The sequence below is a fragment of the Morone saxatilis genome, unplaced genomic scaffold, assembly GCF_004916995.1.
Source record: "Morone saxatilis isolate NCDOM2014 unplaced genomic scaffold, NCSU_SB_2.0 Contig24, whole genome shotgun sequence".
In the NCBI taxonomy this organism is placed as follows: Eukaryota; Metazoa; Chordata; class Actinopteri; family Moronidae; genus Morone; species Morone saxatilis.
Genome location: NW_023339807.1, coordinates 20,026,779 through 20,042,631, shown reverse-complemented (window position 1 = coordinate 20,042,631; position 15,853 = coordinate 20,026,779). Strand labels below are relative to the sequence as shown.

The window sequence follows — 15,853 nt, the reverse complement described above, 5'->3', positions numbered from 1 at the left end:
ATTTCCCCAAATTCATACAATTTAACTTAATACAGTAATAATAGTTTAAAGCTCCAATGTGCAACATTTAGGAGGATCTATTGGCAAAAACTGAACTGGTATTTTCGTTACCTTAGAATTACCTGTCTTAATCTATAGAGGCCAAGGAGGCCACCATGTACAAATGCCATGTTTCTACAGTAGCCCAGAAGTTTTTGCACACTTTTTGGTCACTGTAGTTTCTCCTTAATGCTTTTAAGGGAAAGGGTAAAGTGAGAGGGTTGCAATCTGCAACTATGCCGCTAGGTGCCATTAAACAACTACACACTGGTCCTTTAAATCATATTTAGTTTCCTTGATAGATATAATCATATTTTATTGTTACAATGAAGGAAGGAAGGTATTATATATTATTATCTTTGATAGATGTTGTATTCAAACACCTTTTTAGGGGACTAACTGTAAATAAAAATATAGATTATATTGAATATTTTTTAGAAACAAAGAGATAGAAGTACTTTTTCTTTTCTTTTTGGGGGTGGGTTTTGAACCCGGGCCCCTGCGGCAAGCACTCAGTCTCGGTACATGGGAGGCACACTCTACCAGGTGAGTTATCAGGGTGTCCCAGAGGTACTTTTTTCAACCCACTGCAGGTATTCCTTTCAGACTGGACAACCTCCACCAACATATAATTACTGCCTGTATGTAGTCGGACAGGTGGAACCAAGTACTGGACACAATTAGTGAACAACACAACAACTGTCTAACATGCTCTCCCATCCCAAGTGAAAATTACGCCCTTGCATTATTATTACATACATTATCTATGTTTATAGAAACACGCACACAAACACACAGAGACTCACCCACAAAGTAATTTTGGTACATGGTGGCTGAGTCGACAGCCCAGCAGTTCTGGCCCCACTCATATCAGTTTCTTGTGACATTAATATTGAGAATGGAGAGAGGCTCTCTCGCAAATGCCACTTTTAAAGCGCACCTCATTAATCTTGGCAAATGGGCTTTCCTCTATGCCATTTATAATTTAAAAATGACTGAAAATCATTAAGCAAATGAACTTCTACGTGCCGGCATGAAGTCAGCAGGGGTAGATTAAGGAAAGTCACTGTAGTCATTTTGACTTTATTCTTATTTCTGGTTTGTTTTGTTACAACTTGGTTTTGATATGGTCAATGAGGGAATATATACGGACCAATATTTTTTCCTTGGTTGTTTTTATTTATTTCAGTGTGAAATGTTATTACAGTTTATTTGCCACTGGGTTTTTAAACACAAACACACACACTGTTCTGCACTTAAAGCTCCCCTGCACAAACATATTGACCCTGATATACAGTATGTCCATGGCCCTTACTCTTCTCCCTCAGGTTGTCCATATGACCTGGAGTTCAGGGAGGTGAGAAACAGCTCCCTGGTGCTGCTGTGGGTGGCTCCGTTGTACGTAGGAAGGAGCCCTGTCACTGGCTATTTCCTGGAAATCAGCCAGGGTGACCAATCAGGCGACTGGACTGCTTTGAATGAAGAGCCAGTGTCTGACACACATTACAAGGTGAGTCGAAGTGTTTACAAGCTTCAGTTCAAGATAACAGAAAGATAATGACATGAGGTACACTCATACAATTAGGATTTGTGCATAACCTGATATAACCAGGCCAGCTATCTCTGCGTTGTATAAAGTATAAGTGCATTTAATAACTCATAAGTGCCATCATTCACAATTCATCACAACACACTGAACAGAAACTTGAAGTGAAGTATTTTATTCCTTTGTCTTTCTGTGGCTCCAAATGTTTAAATAATCATTATAAATTATGACAACAATCTGTAAATATTTGATGTGTTTCTTATGACATCCAGGTGTCAGGTCTTCAGGCAGGTCAGACGTACCGTCTCCGTGTGTCGGCTGTCAATGAGGCTGGAGTAGGTTGTGCTTCCCTGCCCACGGAGCCAGTGACAGCTCAAACCCAACCAGGTCAGCCACCCTGTCTCCAGACACTATGACTACTGTAATATTAAAAAAATCCCTGCCAAGGCTTGTTGGAGGTAATGTAAGATACAACAAGTAATCCTAGGAAAAGCATCCACGCACTCCAGTCTGTGTAGTAGTTATTTATCAAGATTAGGAATCTTATTTAAGCATCCTAAATATATAATTAAAACACGATATAAGTGCCGTAGAAAGAGATAGTTCAACATTTGGGGAAATAGGCTTATTTGCTTTCTTGTAAAGAGATAAATACAAAGCCAGAAAACAGTTAGCTTGGCTTAGTATAAAGACCTGAAAAAGATGGAAACAGCAATCCTGGCTCTATCAAAGGCTTCTGTCTTTAAAGTTGCAGTGGGTAATTTCTATTAAAAATAACATTTTATGAAATTTGCCTAAACTTTCACTATATCCTCTGATTAAATATCTTTCTCGGCTCAGATTGGTTGTTTTCGTTCAAATGCGGTGGATGCTTACAAATGCCATTATGAGCACTAGCAGGAGCCAAAGGAACCTGAATTTGCTTTCACAGATTTCCCAGTCTCATGTACTACCCTCAGGATATAGTGAAAGTGTACTGCAGCTTTAAATGACCTTTTTTATGACCGCCAAGCACTGAGAGCATCAGTTTATCCAGTGGTGCAATCGCAAAGACATTTACATTATACAGGACATGTAGCATTTTAATGAAAATGCAACCAACCGATGCTATGCTGGAAAATACTTTATTGAAATACATTTAAAGATATATGACAAAATGATGATGATAAAATAAGTGAAAGTATGAATAAATGCATTAATTAACATATACAGTATGTGAACAATGTGTAGCCTAAATATAATTAATTCTGATAGTATTTTTTAACTTTAAAATCCTCCTTTATAATTCTATGGATTTGCTGATGACATCTGCAGCACATTACAGACTAAACTGAAAAGTATGAGCCGTACTCACCCACTCTTTCATCCTCAGGCACCAAAAACATCGAGATTGGAGTGGACGATGATGGCTTCATATTTCTGGGCTACGAGGCTCACAAGATGAACAATGACAGCAAGTTCCTCTGGAGCAAAAACTACACAGAGCCCATTGACGCCGGGAGAGCTCAGGCACAAACCAAGAACAATGGGTACGGTTGTTCATGTGCAACATGATCAGTGTGTCTCTACTCGTTTGAATTCCATCAAATCTGTGGCGGTCCCTCTCTGTAAGCGTCTGTGCCTGTTCCCTCATCATCTTTGTACTTTTCATCCTATAAGTGCCGTCTCATGTTTGTTGAGCAGTGACCCAAGAAATGCTGTTTACTCTGCAACTTTGGACGGATTTCAAACTTTGACTTTGTCCATCAGGTCAGTGCTCACCTTCACAGACCCCTGCGAGGAGGATCTGGGTCTCTATACAGTGGAGATGAGCGACAACCCAAACCTGTCGTCCAGCTACGACTTCACTGCTGAAGGTAAACTAAAAATAGAGTAAAAGATTAGGAAATTGTCTTGTCCAATTCACAACTTCACCTTAGGCGCAATGATAAAAACACAGTTCAGCTCAGTTGTTACTGAATAAGCTGACAGCAGCAGGAACAGCAGGACTTTTAATTTTAAGGGTCATCAAGCTCTTCTCTCAAGCAAATAATGATGCTCCTCACAATCACTTCTACAAGGTCACTGGTCCAACTAAGCATATGCTCTCAATCAACTTTCAGCTTAAAAACAGAGCCATGGAAGCTGTTGTTCTACTCACCGGTGCTTTGACAATATGTGGGTATTACAAGTTTAATTAAGTGCTGTTTTACTTCTTTGCAGACCTTGAACGACTCAAAGAACTCAGCTGGCAAGTCCGAAATCCACGTACGTACCGAGGCCATTAACCTGTGTCGTGAAAAAAGGTGCTCAGCTCAAATTTAGAGAAATCACACAAAAAATAATAGCTCATCTGGAATTATTGGTATAAGACTCTGGTACTAGTCAGTAGTCTATAGTCCATTAGATTTTTTACAAATCAGTGTTCATTTAAACACACATCTGGTATTCTACATTGATTAAATGATCGTCAAATCTAATTCAACATACCCTGAAATGCTGTGTGTTTCTTGGCAGTGATTGCTCTGAAGTCAGGCTGGCAAGTGGAGGTTTCTGAGAAAGGTGCCGTACGTCTTTGGCTTCAGACAGAGAGTTTGAGTAACTCTGCTGAACTCCGTCTCATCTTCAATGACCGAGAAATCTCCAGCACTCCGGTAAGAACCACTGTGCAGGATACTGCAGCTCAGAAAGTACAAGCATGCCAAAAGCCCTGGGAGGGTTAGAGGATTTGATTCCCACTGTTGCTAAAAAAAAAACCACATCATTCTGATATATTTTGATATTTTGGATAAAAAGATCCACCAACAGGTGAAGGGAGGTTTCTTATACCTGCATTCCTTCTAATGGCCAGCAGGGGGTCCATACTATTGGACCTTATGCAGAAACAACACTACTTCTCACTTGATTTTTTTATTTTTTTTTTCAGTAAATAGTTTCCTAATGAGTTTCCACCAGTAGTTTCAAGTATTTTTTGTCATACAGCATAGTGTTCATTTTTTTAAATTATGGTCCCGTTATAAACAATAAAGCAGGGTTTTATGTAGTGCTTGGCTACCTTGTGTCATTTCAAGTCATTTTCAGTGAGTCTCTCCAGCTCAACACATGAAACTCGGACATAATGCCAAACTCGAGGCTTCAAAATGATAGTCCACAAATCAATAGGTGACGTCATGATAGGTTCACACTTGGAAATGAATTTTCCATAGATTTGTCCTAGATTCTCGATTTTAAGAATATTTGAGGATGTTGGAGGACAAACTATCCAGTAGTGTTGTTATTTTTGGATGTTTGAAGAGGCAAAAGTAGCAAAAATATGAGAAAAGGAAATAATAGATTTAGTCATCTTGTGACCCCTCAGAGTTATCTTGTCCTGTTCCCCAGCTTGGTAACCACTGCATGTGTAAGAGACTATATACTATATAACATTTTCAAATAGCACTAATTACATTACTGTCATCCATAAGGAGACCAGTGTTTTGGTCAAGACATGCAGGTTTACACTGATTTTCTATATGTCCACTACAAAATTGACTTTTCTTTTTGAGATCTATAACATCAAATAACAGATTTCACGCAGCTCTGCAAGGCTACCATAACATTATTGTGTAGTTGCATGCATCTGTGTTTATGACAAGTCACTATGAACCGCAAAACAGCTGTTAGTGTTTTAATAAACATCCTGGAAGGCAGGAAATTGAGGCTGCCAACAAAGATGAAGAGCAGGTGTGCCAGGCAGCAGAAAGGTCTGGGAACTGAGCTAATTTCACAAAGTCTGGGAGACAGGTGGATCATCTGAGCTGAAAGGTAGAGAAGAAGCTCACATCTGGTACATGTGTCAGCTTTGGTTAGATGGCAAAGAAAGGCAAAGTTGGAAGGAAATACTTTTTTTTCAAGCAAACATGTCATTACCTAATAGTGGGTCTTGAGTACATGGCATCGTATGTAAAATATGTTGTATAAATAATAAAAATGTATTTCCTAGGACACCCGTTGCATAACTCATGCGGAAATATATATACTTGGAGTTAATATGTGGTTCACATATCTAGTAAAAAATCCTCCAAGTTCATTCACTTTCATAAAACAGCTCAGTGAAAGCCACAGATATTTGCACAAACAAAAACAAAAGGCAGTTTCATAAGCAATTTTTACCCTATTATTGACAAAATAATGTAATGCTACGGCAAGAAGGAACATAGCGACACAGTGATTTAACCAGCCATTTTAAAGACCTCAAACAAAGCAACAGTATAATCATCAAGGAGCATAAAGTGAATGTGAACAATCCTCCTTAGCACTGGTATATGTTATGACACCAGGCTAAAAATAATCAGCACTACTGTCAAGGTTATTGAACCATGCAGTGATGTGTCCACAGAGGGAAAAACAAATACAACGCAGTATATTTATTGTGGTTTCACAAGATACATTTTGCGTGTTTGACTGCTTTATATTCAGCTGCCTCCATTCATCGCTTGCATTTCATTTTCATTTATTCCATTATTTCCCAATATCGGAGCTCCATCTGAACAGTACTGATTACACGTTATTTCTAAATGATCACAGCTGAGGTTTGCAAATTCAAAAGCCATTTGGCTGATTAGGGCCCTTAGGCTTGCCATACATCACAAATCACATCCACCACTGAGGCCTATCAACATGCAGGGCATACACTTATCTTGATGAACATAAAAGCCATGAAAATGAGCTCAAAGGCTGTTTCCTGTGCGTCTCAGTTTGTTAGTGTTTCTGTGTGTGTGTGTGTGTGTGTGTGTGTGTGTCATAAAAAAGGAATATTTCATCTAAAGTGTACATATGTTATTTCAGACATTTTCATGCCTTGATTCACCCCATATTCACACATCATCTTTACAGTAGATTGTAAGTGTCTACATTCCGGCACCATCTGTCTGCATATGAGCTGATGTGCACTGTATGTGTGGCAATGCTTGTTTGCCCCTCTGCAGCAACGTAAGATCAACTTCGACAAGGCCAAAGGTCTGGTGGAGATACTGTTTGATCAGCTCTCTCAGGAGGACGAGGGCTCGTACACGGCTCAGCTGCAGGACGGCCGCGCCAAAAACCAGTTCACTTTGGTCTTTGTGGATCAAAGTAAGTCACTCACTCACTTGCTGCTTAGTTGTCGTGTCAGCTTTTTGTTACAGACAACAGTGAAAGCACAAATGTGGAGGAACAATAGAATTTACTTCCTTAATGTGACGTATTTTCCTTTGAAACAGGGTGTTGAGACTAGGGCGAGGGAGACAAGAGTCTGAGGTCATGTCCTCTCTATTTCTTTCTGGGAATTTTAGCCACTTCAGGAACCAACCTGCAATTGAGCACTTGCAGCAGAATATGTCTATTTAAATGTGATTGCTTTAGGATAATACATATAAATAAATAAATGAATTAAATAGTCTAGTGAAAATGTTTTTTAATACCATTTAAAATGCAAACACAACCATGGGTTATGGTAGCAGGAGCAGCTCATTGGCAATGTCACCCCCTGGTTTTCTAAACTAACATTGGTGTGTGTGGGGTGGGGGTATAAAATCCAGGTGAAAGTCAGTTGTTGACCTCTGTTCTTGGTATTTTTTTCTTGGGAAATTAGTAAAATGATTAGCTTTTTTTGATAAGAAAGGTAGAGTTGCAAGAGTTTAAAACTGTGTAAAGGTGTTACTGATTACAGTTACCATTCACGTTAAAGACAGTCTTTCCTGTAAATAACAGTTTTCTGCATTCATGGTGCAGTTATTTCTGGATGGCAAAACATATCTGATCTACTTAATTAACTCATTCGTTCAACAACAGCCAGAGGATCAAATCTTTGCCACGATGACTTCAGGAAATCATCTTTTTTTTATTTAATTTGAGATTATCTTTTCTTGTCTCGCTTTATAAATCCAGTCATTTTTGGGTTCTGTTGTCTTCAATCAACAACAACAACCTGTGCTCAGTCTGTTTTTATTAAATATCCAGTTTTGTCGACTTTCACCTAAAAGTCCACTTTCCTCACATTCACTGTAGGATCCTAGGATTGGTTCAGAAGTTTTATTTTGGAAAATAAGAACCTTTTGTGGAGCAACAGGTCATCATGACTTCCCTCCATATGACCTGTGTGTCTGACATTGTTTGTGTCTCTGTCAGAGTTTCGTCAGACGCTGGCCCTGGCGGATGCAAACCGACGTGACCATCAGAGAAAGTCTGGTGAGAAGTCTTTTAACATCAGTGTAATACTGTATCTTTAATACAATGTGAGCCTTTGCTGCTGGGCCCAGCATGGCTCGACAGCACTCAGTCTCATTGCAGTAAATATTCTGTGAGTGTTTAACCTACTGCTGAAACAATACCTGTGTTGTGTCAGTGCATTATAAATTCAATGAGTGATGCAACATTGCTTAGAAAGATACAAACTCCCTTTCATCTCATTCCAAATGTAATATCCAATTGTTGCAATAGCTTTTTGATTATTTTTTGTGTCTTTGTCTTGTCCGAACCTCTTGAAAGAGTCACGTAAAGAATGGAAAGTAGCTTCCTGTGCTACTGAACTCCATGTTTTTATCACCTGAGCTCAGAGGTGATAAGGAGAAGCTATACAACTCTTCTGTGTGTGTAGAGGCCAGTGCCCGCTTGTGCAAATAGACTCTCTCACACCACATTCACTATCCACAGTTAGTGTCCACACAACACGTTTTGTCTATTACATGCAGAATAACATGATGCAAAAAGATATTAAACCAACTTGGACACATGTTTCTGAATAGTCTCATCACTCTTATTTCAGCCAGCTGTCGCTGTCAGTTCTGTGGTTTACCACACAGCCATAACTCACTATAGCTGCCACAAATTGTCATATTATGATGCATTAGTGTTTCATTCGTTGCTCTGAATGAATTGTTGCTCAATAATCACTGTCTCTATTGTTCAGTACAGATGGATAATGATGTGTTCTGTTTTCCAAGGACCCTATTTCCAGGACTTCTTGTCTTGGAGTGTAAATGAGGATTGCGAACTGATTATTAAGTGCAAGGTACATTTTTACATTTTATAGAATACATTTGCTAATTGGAATACCATAACTACCCTAGCATCATATTGAGAGCCCAGAAATGTTTCATCTTTCATCATTAGGAAGTAACTTATTTTACTCGTGCAAAATTGCAAATGTGTTGCAAAGGTCACACACCATTCAGAGCCAAGATGATGTTCTACTTTTATTCATACTTATTAAAAGCATGGTTCAACATTTTTGGTGACTTTTTAGATTTAGTTACCTTTGACAGAGCTGTTTCCCCCTGTTTCCAGTCTTTATGGTAAGCTAAGCTAACCGACAGCTCGCCCCAGCTTCATATTGAGTGGACAGACTTGAGAGTAGTATCTAACTTCTCATCTAACTCTCGACAAGAAAGCAAATAATTCCCCTTAAATTTTTTTTTTGTAACACATTATGTTAAACCGGTGATTACAGTTACTCTGAATTTTTTAATTAGTACAATAGGTTGCATGTATTACATATATATATTTTTATCTAATCCAATTTAGGGGATAGACACTTTTGTTTCAGGTATGGTATATTTCTCCATACACAGGTGACAAATACAAACAAGGACACATCTCTCAAGTGGTTTAAGGAAGGTGTGGCGGTTACCCAAGTTGAATATGACCAGTCATCAGGGACCAGCACACTCACCATCTCACAGGTATCCAAAATGATTCTGCTCTGATTTCAGACTACTAGACTTGGCGAGGGGAGTTAAGAGCTTATTTATAGAAAGAAACTGAAAGAGAGTTGATGTTTATAGGCAGTCTTATTATCTATTATTACAATATACTCAATATTTCATTTCAGAAGTTATGAATATGTTTAATTTTAATACGGTGGATGTTTTTTTCCCTCAGGTTACGAAGAAAGAGGCAGGTTCATACAAAGCTGTGGTGTCAGACGGGAGAGGAGAGGATGTCAGCACCTTAGAGTTACTGGATGACGGTGAGATGTGACCTTTTCACCAGAAGTATCCACAAAAAATAATCCTCTTTTTGTTCCTGTGCACATTTCAGTCACCACAGATTTTCCATTCATAATGGAAGTGGGGCGATTAATGTCTTTTATTTTTTGCCTTCTTATCTCATTATGCGTCCTCAGCATTCAGCTACCTACCTCTAATCTTGCGTTTAGTATTTATTGAGTTCCAAAAGCAATACAAAACACTGGCTGAAAGCTTAATTGTTCTTTTTATTTACAGAGTATGACAAGCTTCTGCAGCAGCTGAGTAAACAGTGTGGTGAGTTATTCACAGTTGGAAGCTCTTCTTTAGAGAACAACCTTTGTGAAATGTGCCAATGATTTGTTTTTTACAACAGATGTGGTGTGTTGGGAGGAGGATAATACAACTGAAAGCCATGTTAATTAATTTTGGTGTGTTGTTGTTTCAGAATATTAATGCGTTGAGCTCTGCAGATAAGAAATATGGTGTTTTAAATGACAGAGGAAACTGAAATATATGCGAATAATCAGGAGCTCTGCCTTCTCTCTCTACAGCAATGTCAGCCAGCCCACTGAAGATTCAGTGCACTGCGGAAGGTTTCAAGCTCTACTGCTCACTCAAATACTACATAAACTACCTGAAGACCAGCTGGCACTTTAAGTGAGTCTGCATGCAGAGCACCTCTCTGACCTAACACCCTATATGCAGCTGCTGCCAGGGAGGAAGTGTTTCAAACTAAACTGAAATTCTGTAAAACGCCAAATTAAAGTAAGTCCCAAATAAAATTGCTGAAAACCATGATGTTCAGAAACACACAAACAGGAAAGCAAAATAAAAGTAGCTTAAAGTTTATTTTGGCTTCAGTATCATGTAGCAGTGTGATCACAGTGTTTACTGCAATCCACAGAAGAGCAACACTGTAAATGCCAAGCTAAAGATGCATAAGAATATGCATACAATACTGTATAGCTCTATGACTGTATGGCAGCTGTCTCTTTGGCTGGTAAGGTGCACATGTACACATCACAGACCATAAGACAGAGCCACACATACTGGCTTTACAATTTGGCTCTTGTCAAAGTCGCTCAAATCCTCACGCTGCCCATTTTTCCTGCTTCTAACACAACAACATGTTTACTTGCTGCCTAATATATCCCACCCACTGACAGGTGCCATGATTACCAGATAATCAGTGTTATTCACTTCACCTGTCAGTGGTCATNNTGTTCACTTGCTGCCTAATATATCGCACCCACTACTTAGTGTTCATAATGTTATCGCTGATCAGTGTAATTCTGTGCAACCAAACATTGTTGAGACCCACAAAACTTTATTTAAAAAACCAGAGAAGGCCTAATCTTTTCAAAGATACCAAATGTACCAGTCAGAGTTTTGGATAAATGTGTATAATATGACTGATATATAAGACATATAAGATAAATAAAAACATGGAAAATTGGGGCCCACAGATAGCTCAGCTGGTAGAGCTGGCACCCCATGTACCGGGGCTGAGTCATCCCCTCTCTGAATCCCCCTTTCGTGTCACTCTTCAGTTGTCACTATCCATTAAAGGCAATAAACCCCCCCAAAATAAATAAAAAATAAAAAAAAAACATTGGAAAATTGAGTTTGATTATTTAACTCAAAATAGATTTGTAACAAGCTGATACAGAATATAGAAAATACTGTCAGAGTGTGGAATAAGATGGGGTTTTTTCAACCTTAAAGCTATTTAAGGGGGGGATATGGGAAAAGCTATATGCTGAGGTGGGAACCAACATAGTCGAAATGTCTATTTTGCAGCACTAAAAGTCAGGGAATAACAGAGAGAGAGAAAGACAAGAAAGAAAGTGTAAGCTGTTCCACTGGACTAATTGTTTAAGGGCCGTTTCTAATCTTCTCTGTTTTTTAAAATATTGAAACATGCACGTACATTTAATCAAATTATTAAGATTCTGTGATATTAATAAACATACAACAATCACTCAAAGGACCTACTGTGTGTATACTAAAACATAATTATTGCATGACAAAGGGTGTAACCAGTTTCTTCTTTGTAAGGCTGCTAGCTCCATCTGCTGGGGGCTTTAAGGATAGCCTTTACAAAAGAACTGAAGAAAATCTGACCAGTGTGGTAACAAATGTTCTTGGTCCTGGATAGTTTTAAATGATTTCAGTCTGAACTGTAACTGCACTTTATTTCCCAACTACATTTTGTACACATGACTTATGATTAAGAGCAGTGGGCAGCCTAACTCTAGTGACCAAAGGAGCAGCTCTTCAGCTGAGACAGTGCTTTCGTCTAGGGCAAAAAGCACTGGTACGTCCTTAACATGCATGTTTTTGATAAGAATCTGGTCTTTGTGTGTGTCTGTCTAATGCCCTCCTCCGTTTAGGGAGAAGAGGATTGACCAGGAGGCTAGGACAAAGCCTGACAACAGTATGCAGAAAGTCTGGATTGAAATCTTTAACCCAACAGAGAACGATAAAGGCAAATACACCTTGGAGATGTTTGACGGCAAAGAGACACACAAACGGCATCTTGACCTGTCTGGACAAGGTGAGTGGAAATTACTTGTTTGAATTGAAGGGTCTAAAACAAATTTTAAGATTATATATATATTTTCATATAAATATTATAAATATTTCAGAGCAGATGCTATAAGATGTCATTTATTGTTATTTTCAACAGCGTTTGCTGATGCCTTGCTGGAGTACCAGAGATTGAAGTAAGTGCTGTGACCTTAGCAACACTTTACCACATTTCACATTTTATTTCATCAAAAAGTATTTTTAAGTGATGAAAGATTAAACTTGTCTGGCTCTTACAGTAGATAAGAGCATGGCTTGCTGTGACACTAACAGAAAACACTGAACAGTCAAAGGTAACAGGCTAGTTTAAAACTATTCCCTGAGAAGATCTCAGCACAGATTATTGTTGTTTGACACTGTACAGTGCCATATTGATTTGACCCTTTGTTTTCATCCCTCAGGCAAGTGGCTATTGCTGAGAAACGTGAGTCACAGGCCTTTTTTGTCCACAGCAAAGATTAAAGGGTCCTACAGTGAATTTCATCTGGGAGTTATTGCTCTTGTTTTGTTTCAGATCGGGCCAAAGTGACAAAGGGTCTTCCCGATGTGGTAGCCATCATGGAGGGCAAGGTATGGCATTGTCAGGAAAACATTTAAGACTACTTAGACCCACATTCATACGCAATTATACTACGTTGTGATATTATTGTAATTTTTTTATGTGAAGCAGGTCTGCAAGCATCATATTGTGGTTGTGCAAGTTTAATTTTTACAGATTTGATCCTCTATCATTCATTCATTCATTCATTCATGATTATTTTATATTTTTTGACTCCTCATCCTCTCTTCAGTCTTTGTGTCTGACATGCTTCATCGACGGTGATCCAGCCCCGGAGATCTTCTGGCTTAGGAATGACAGGGAGATTGTTAGCCAGAACCAGTTTACCATCACTAAGGAACCGAAGTGCAGCACCATCACCGTCAACAACGTCAACATGGAAGATTCTGGAAGATACAGCATCTTTGTGCGCAACCAGTACGGCTCTGAAACGGTTGATGTGACAGTGAGCGTTTACAAGCGTGGGGAGAAGCCTCCAGCAAACGCGGTGGAGATGGGTTAAGACTGCAAACTGAGTCAGAAGATAGATACGTAGAGAGATAGAGAGATAGATAGTGGATTGTTCATGTATTAGACAACTTTATTGAGCATTTGAAAAATATCTACTGAGGTTAATCATAAATGTAATCCCCTATAGTCTGCAAACTATCCGTATAATTTAAATACTAGACAGTGCAAGTCAAGCCCCATTAGTCAGTCATAAAGATTGTTTCTTTACTGTAAGACTGTGAATGAATGAAAAGCTGACTTTATAAGCAGTAAAATGCACCATTGCTCAATTCAATACACTATTGTTATGCAGCTTATGACAGCTGTCATTAGATAAAGTTAGCTGTCATTAGCTACGATCAGTGACCAGTTGCTTATGGTAGCTATCGTGAGCTTTAACATTAGGATGTTAGCATTAGCTGGAAGCAGAGAAGCATTTATTAGTAAGCTTAGATATTGCTTTATTATAACTTACATTACAGAGCCAGTTTGCTGACTTTCACTCTCCCCTACCTGTGCTACTGTTACATTATATTTAATCATTTACCTGTATTTAATAATGGTCACTAAGCAACTGTCACAACAAAACCTCCAAAACCCTCACCTATTAGGCTGTAGAGCTGAATCAGATGTGTGTTGGTGTGTCGTGAATAAAGCAATTTCAAGTGATTATCACTAGTGCATTGTTTTTATGAGCACTCACAATATTATATTCCCTCTTAATATTCATAGTCAGTAAACTTTTATTCCAGGTTATGATCAACTATTCAAGACAATGCGGACTACAGATTTCTTTGTGAATGATTTTTCAAGCAGAGATTATGTCTTGTACTTTAAACCAGCAGTCCGTAGTGTCATTAACCTTACTACTGGGCCTCTGTCGACAGGCAGATTCATGTTAGGAGGTTCAATGGCACACTGTGGAAAGGTCGTAGACGTCCAGTAAGTTCAGTTAAGATCTAATGTTCAATAAATGATAATATATAAATATAATATATAAATATGACTAATACTTAGTGTATGCAGGTGTATTAATTAAATAATTTTCTGATTTAGAGTATTAACCTCAAACTCAACTTCGAGCGATCCCTGTGAACTTTACAGTAACTGAAGGACATGATTTATTCCTAGTTCATATACTGCCTGTTAATTGGTGCACATATAAAAATCTGCACATATTTCTTATCAATGAAGCTATTGAACACATGTAACTAAAATAAATCTAAATGAATCTTTGGTGGAAGCTGAGGTTTGACCAAACAGGAGTAAGTGAACTCCAGGTTGTTCAAACAGCAGTGATTACTTCAGAGGGGTTTGTTACTGATTACACATAGTATTGGGACCCCCTTTTTGCTTTCCTGTATAAAAACGTGCACGACTACAGTCACATCCTCTACATTGTGTTGAGCTTCACACAGCTGTCACAGCCTCCAGCCCACTTTGGTAAAGGAGAATCCAGATCTTCTAGAAAACATGGACTTCAACGGAACATGGCAGGTCTACGCCCAGGAGAACTACGAGGAGTTCCTCAGGGCAATGGGTGAGAAAAACAAACCGGAGGCTCTGGTAGAGCTGCAGGGGTTGGCAGAATATAAATGAATATATTAACTTTGGTAGCTGAAGATAAAGTGGCTATTTTGATGTTGTTAAAGCATTGTAATGTTTATTATAACCACACAGCGTTGCAGTCCATGGAGTCCTTACTTGTAAGTTGCAGGAATTAACAAAAACACATGTTTTGCTTACCAGAACTTCCAGCAGATGTCATCAAGATGGCCAAGGACATCAAGCCAATTACTGAGATCAAACAGAATGGCAATGACTTTGTTGTCACCTCCAAGACCCCTGGAAAGACTGTGACCAACTCCTTTACCGTCGGCAAGGAGGCTGAAATCACCACCATGGACGGCAAGAAGATCAAGGTTTGTAACTGTTATTTACATTAAGATGGTATAGAAAGATTTTAGATGGTGTGTTACCTGATTTAATACAGTATGAATACGCTTAAAGCAGAAGTATGTGTTATTTTTCTCAAGAAAGTCTGGAGTATACTGTGTAATGAACTATTGTTACACTCTTATTTGCTGCAGGGATGATGGTGATGTGCATGTTGTGTTCAGTTCAGTTTCTTTTGGGTCCATGCTTTGTTTTGTGATATGTATTGTCTCCTCCTCTGACCCCCAGTGCGTCGTCAATCTGGAGGGTGGCAAACTGGTCTGCAAAACCGGCAAGTTCTGCCACATCCAGGAGCTCAAGGGAGGAGAGATGGTTGAGGTACAGTACATCCTACCAGAACTCACTCTTTCTTACACACACCAGTTATCTAAGACCAGATAAAATGTAAATGTACTCACTTCAAATGTATGTGTAATAATCTTAAATAGTGTCATTTATCACCAGGCCACAAATTAATTATGCTTATTTTTCCCTTATCCCTTTTCAGACTTTGAGCATGGGCTCAACAACTCTCATCAGGAAGAGCAAAAAGATGTAACCTCGGCAGTGAAAGAAACCAATGTCTATTTAAATAAAAAAAGAGTTGCTTAATAAGTGTGGTTTGCATCATTATTTTTGAGCAAATATCCATGTATTGGTCTCTTTGTAAAAGCCTACTCAACATCCTTATTAGTAGTAGTAGTCGTAATAGATAGATAGATAGATAGA

The 15,853-nt window shown here is 38.7% G+C and overlaps 2 protein-coding genes across 2 annotated transcripts in view; both read left to right on the top strand.

Moving 5' to 3' along the window:
• myom3 (myomesin 3) overlaps window positions 1–13,859 on the top strand; it is a 54,397-nt gene extending 40,538 nt beyond the window's left edge. The window contains exons 20-37 of the mRNA XM_035673040.1: window positions 1,368–1,549; window positions 1,858–1,972; window positions 2,958–3,114; window positions 3,335–3,441; window positions 3,788–3,832; window positions 4,082–4,218; window positions 6,532–6,676; window positions 7,712–7,771; window positions 8,527–8,594; window positions 9,154–9,264; window positions 9,464–9,551; window positions 9,808–9,846; window positions 10,104–10,209; window positions 11,946–12,109; window positions 12,242–12,278; window positions 12,543–12,565; window positions 12,656–12,711; window positions 12,933–13,859. Of these exons, the coding sequence (XP_035528933.1) occupies window positions 1,368–1,549; window positions 1,858–1,972; window positions 2,958–3,114; window positions 3,335–3,441; window positions 3,788–3,832; window positions 4,082–4,218; window positions 6,532–6,676; window positions 7,712–7,771; window positions 8,527–8,594; window positions 9,154–9,264; window positions 9,464–9,551; window positions 9,808–9,846; window positions 10,104–10,209; window positions 11,946–12,109; window positions 12,242–12,278; window positions 12,543–12,565; window positions 12,656–12,711; window positions 12,933–13,202 (1,910 nt within the window). The 3' untranslated portion in view covers window positions 13,203–13,859. The remainder of the gene's footprint in view (window positions 1–1,367; window positions 1,550–1,857; window positions 1,973–2,957; window positions 3,115–3,334; window positions 3,442–3,787; window positions 3,833–4,081; window positions 4,219–6,531; window positions 6,677–7,711; window positions 7,772–8,526; window positions 8,595–9,153; window positions 9,265–9,463; window positions 9,552–9,807; window positions 9,847–10,103; window positions 10,210–11,945; window positions 12,110–12,241; window positions 12,279–12,542; window positions 12,566–12,655; window positions 12,712–12,932) is intronic.
• A 708-nt stretch (window positions 13,860–14,567) lies between these two features.
• On the top strand, window positions 14,568–15,739 carry fabp10a (fatty acid binding protein 10a, liver basic). The gene is made up of 4 exons (XM_035672794.1): window positions 14,568–14,729; window positions 14,939–15,111; window positions 15,374–15,463; window positions 15,633–15,739. Exons 1-4 carry the CDS (start codon window positions 14,663–14,665, stop codon window positions 15,681–15,683), a joined length of 381 nt encoding a protein of 126 aa, XP_035528687.1. The 5' UTR covers window positions 14,568–14,662; the 3' UTR covers window positions 15,684–15,739.
• The last annotated feature ends 114 nt before the right edge of the window (window positions 15,740–15,853 follow it).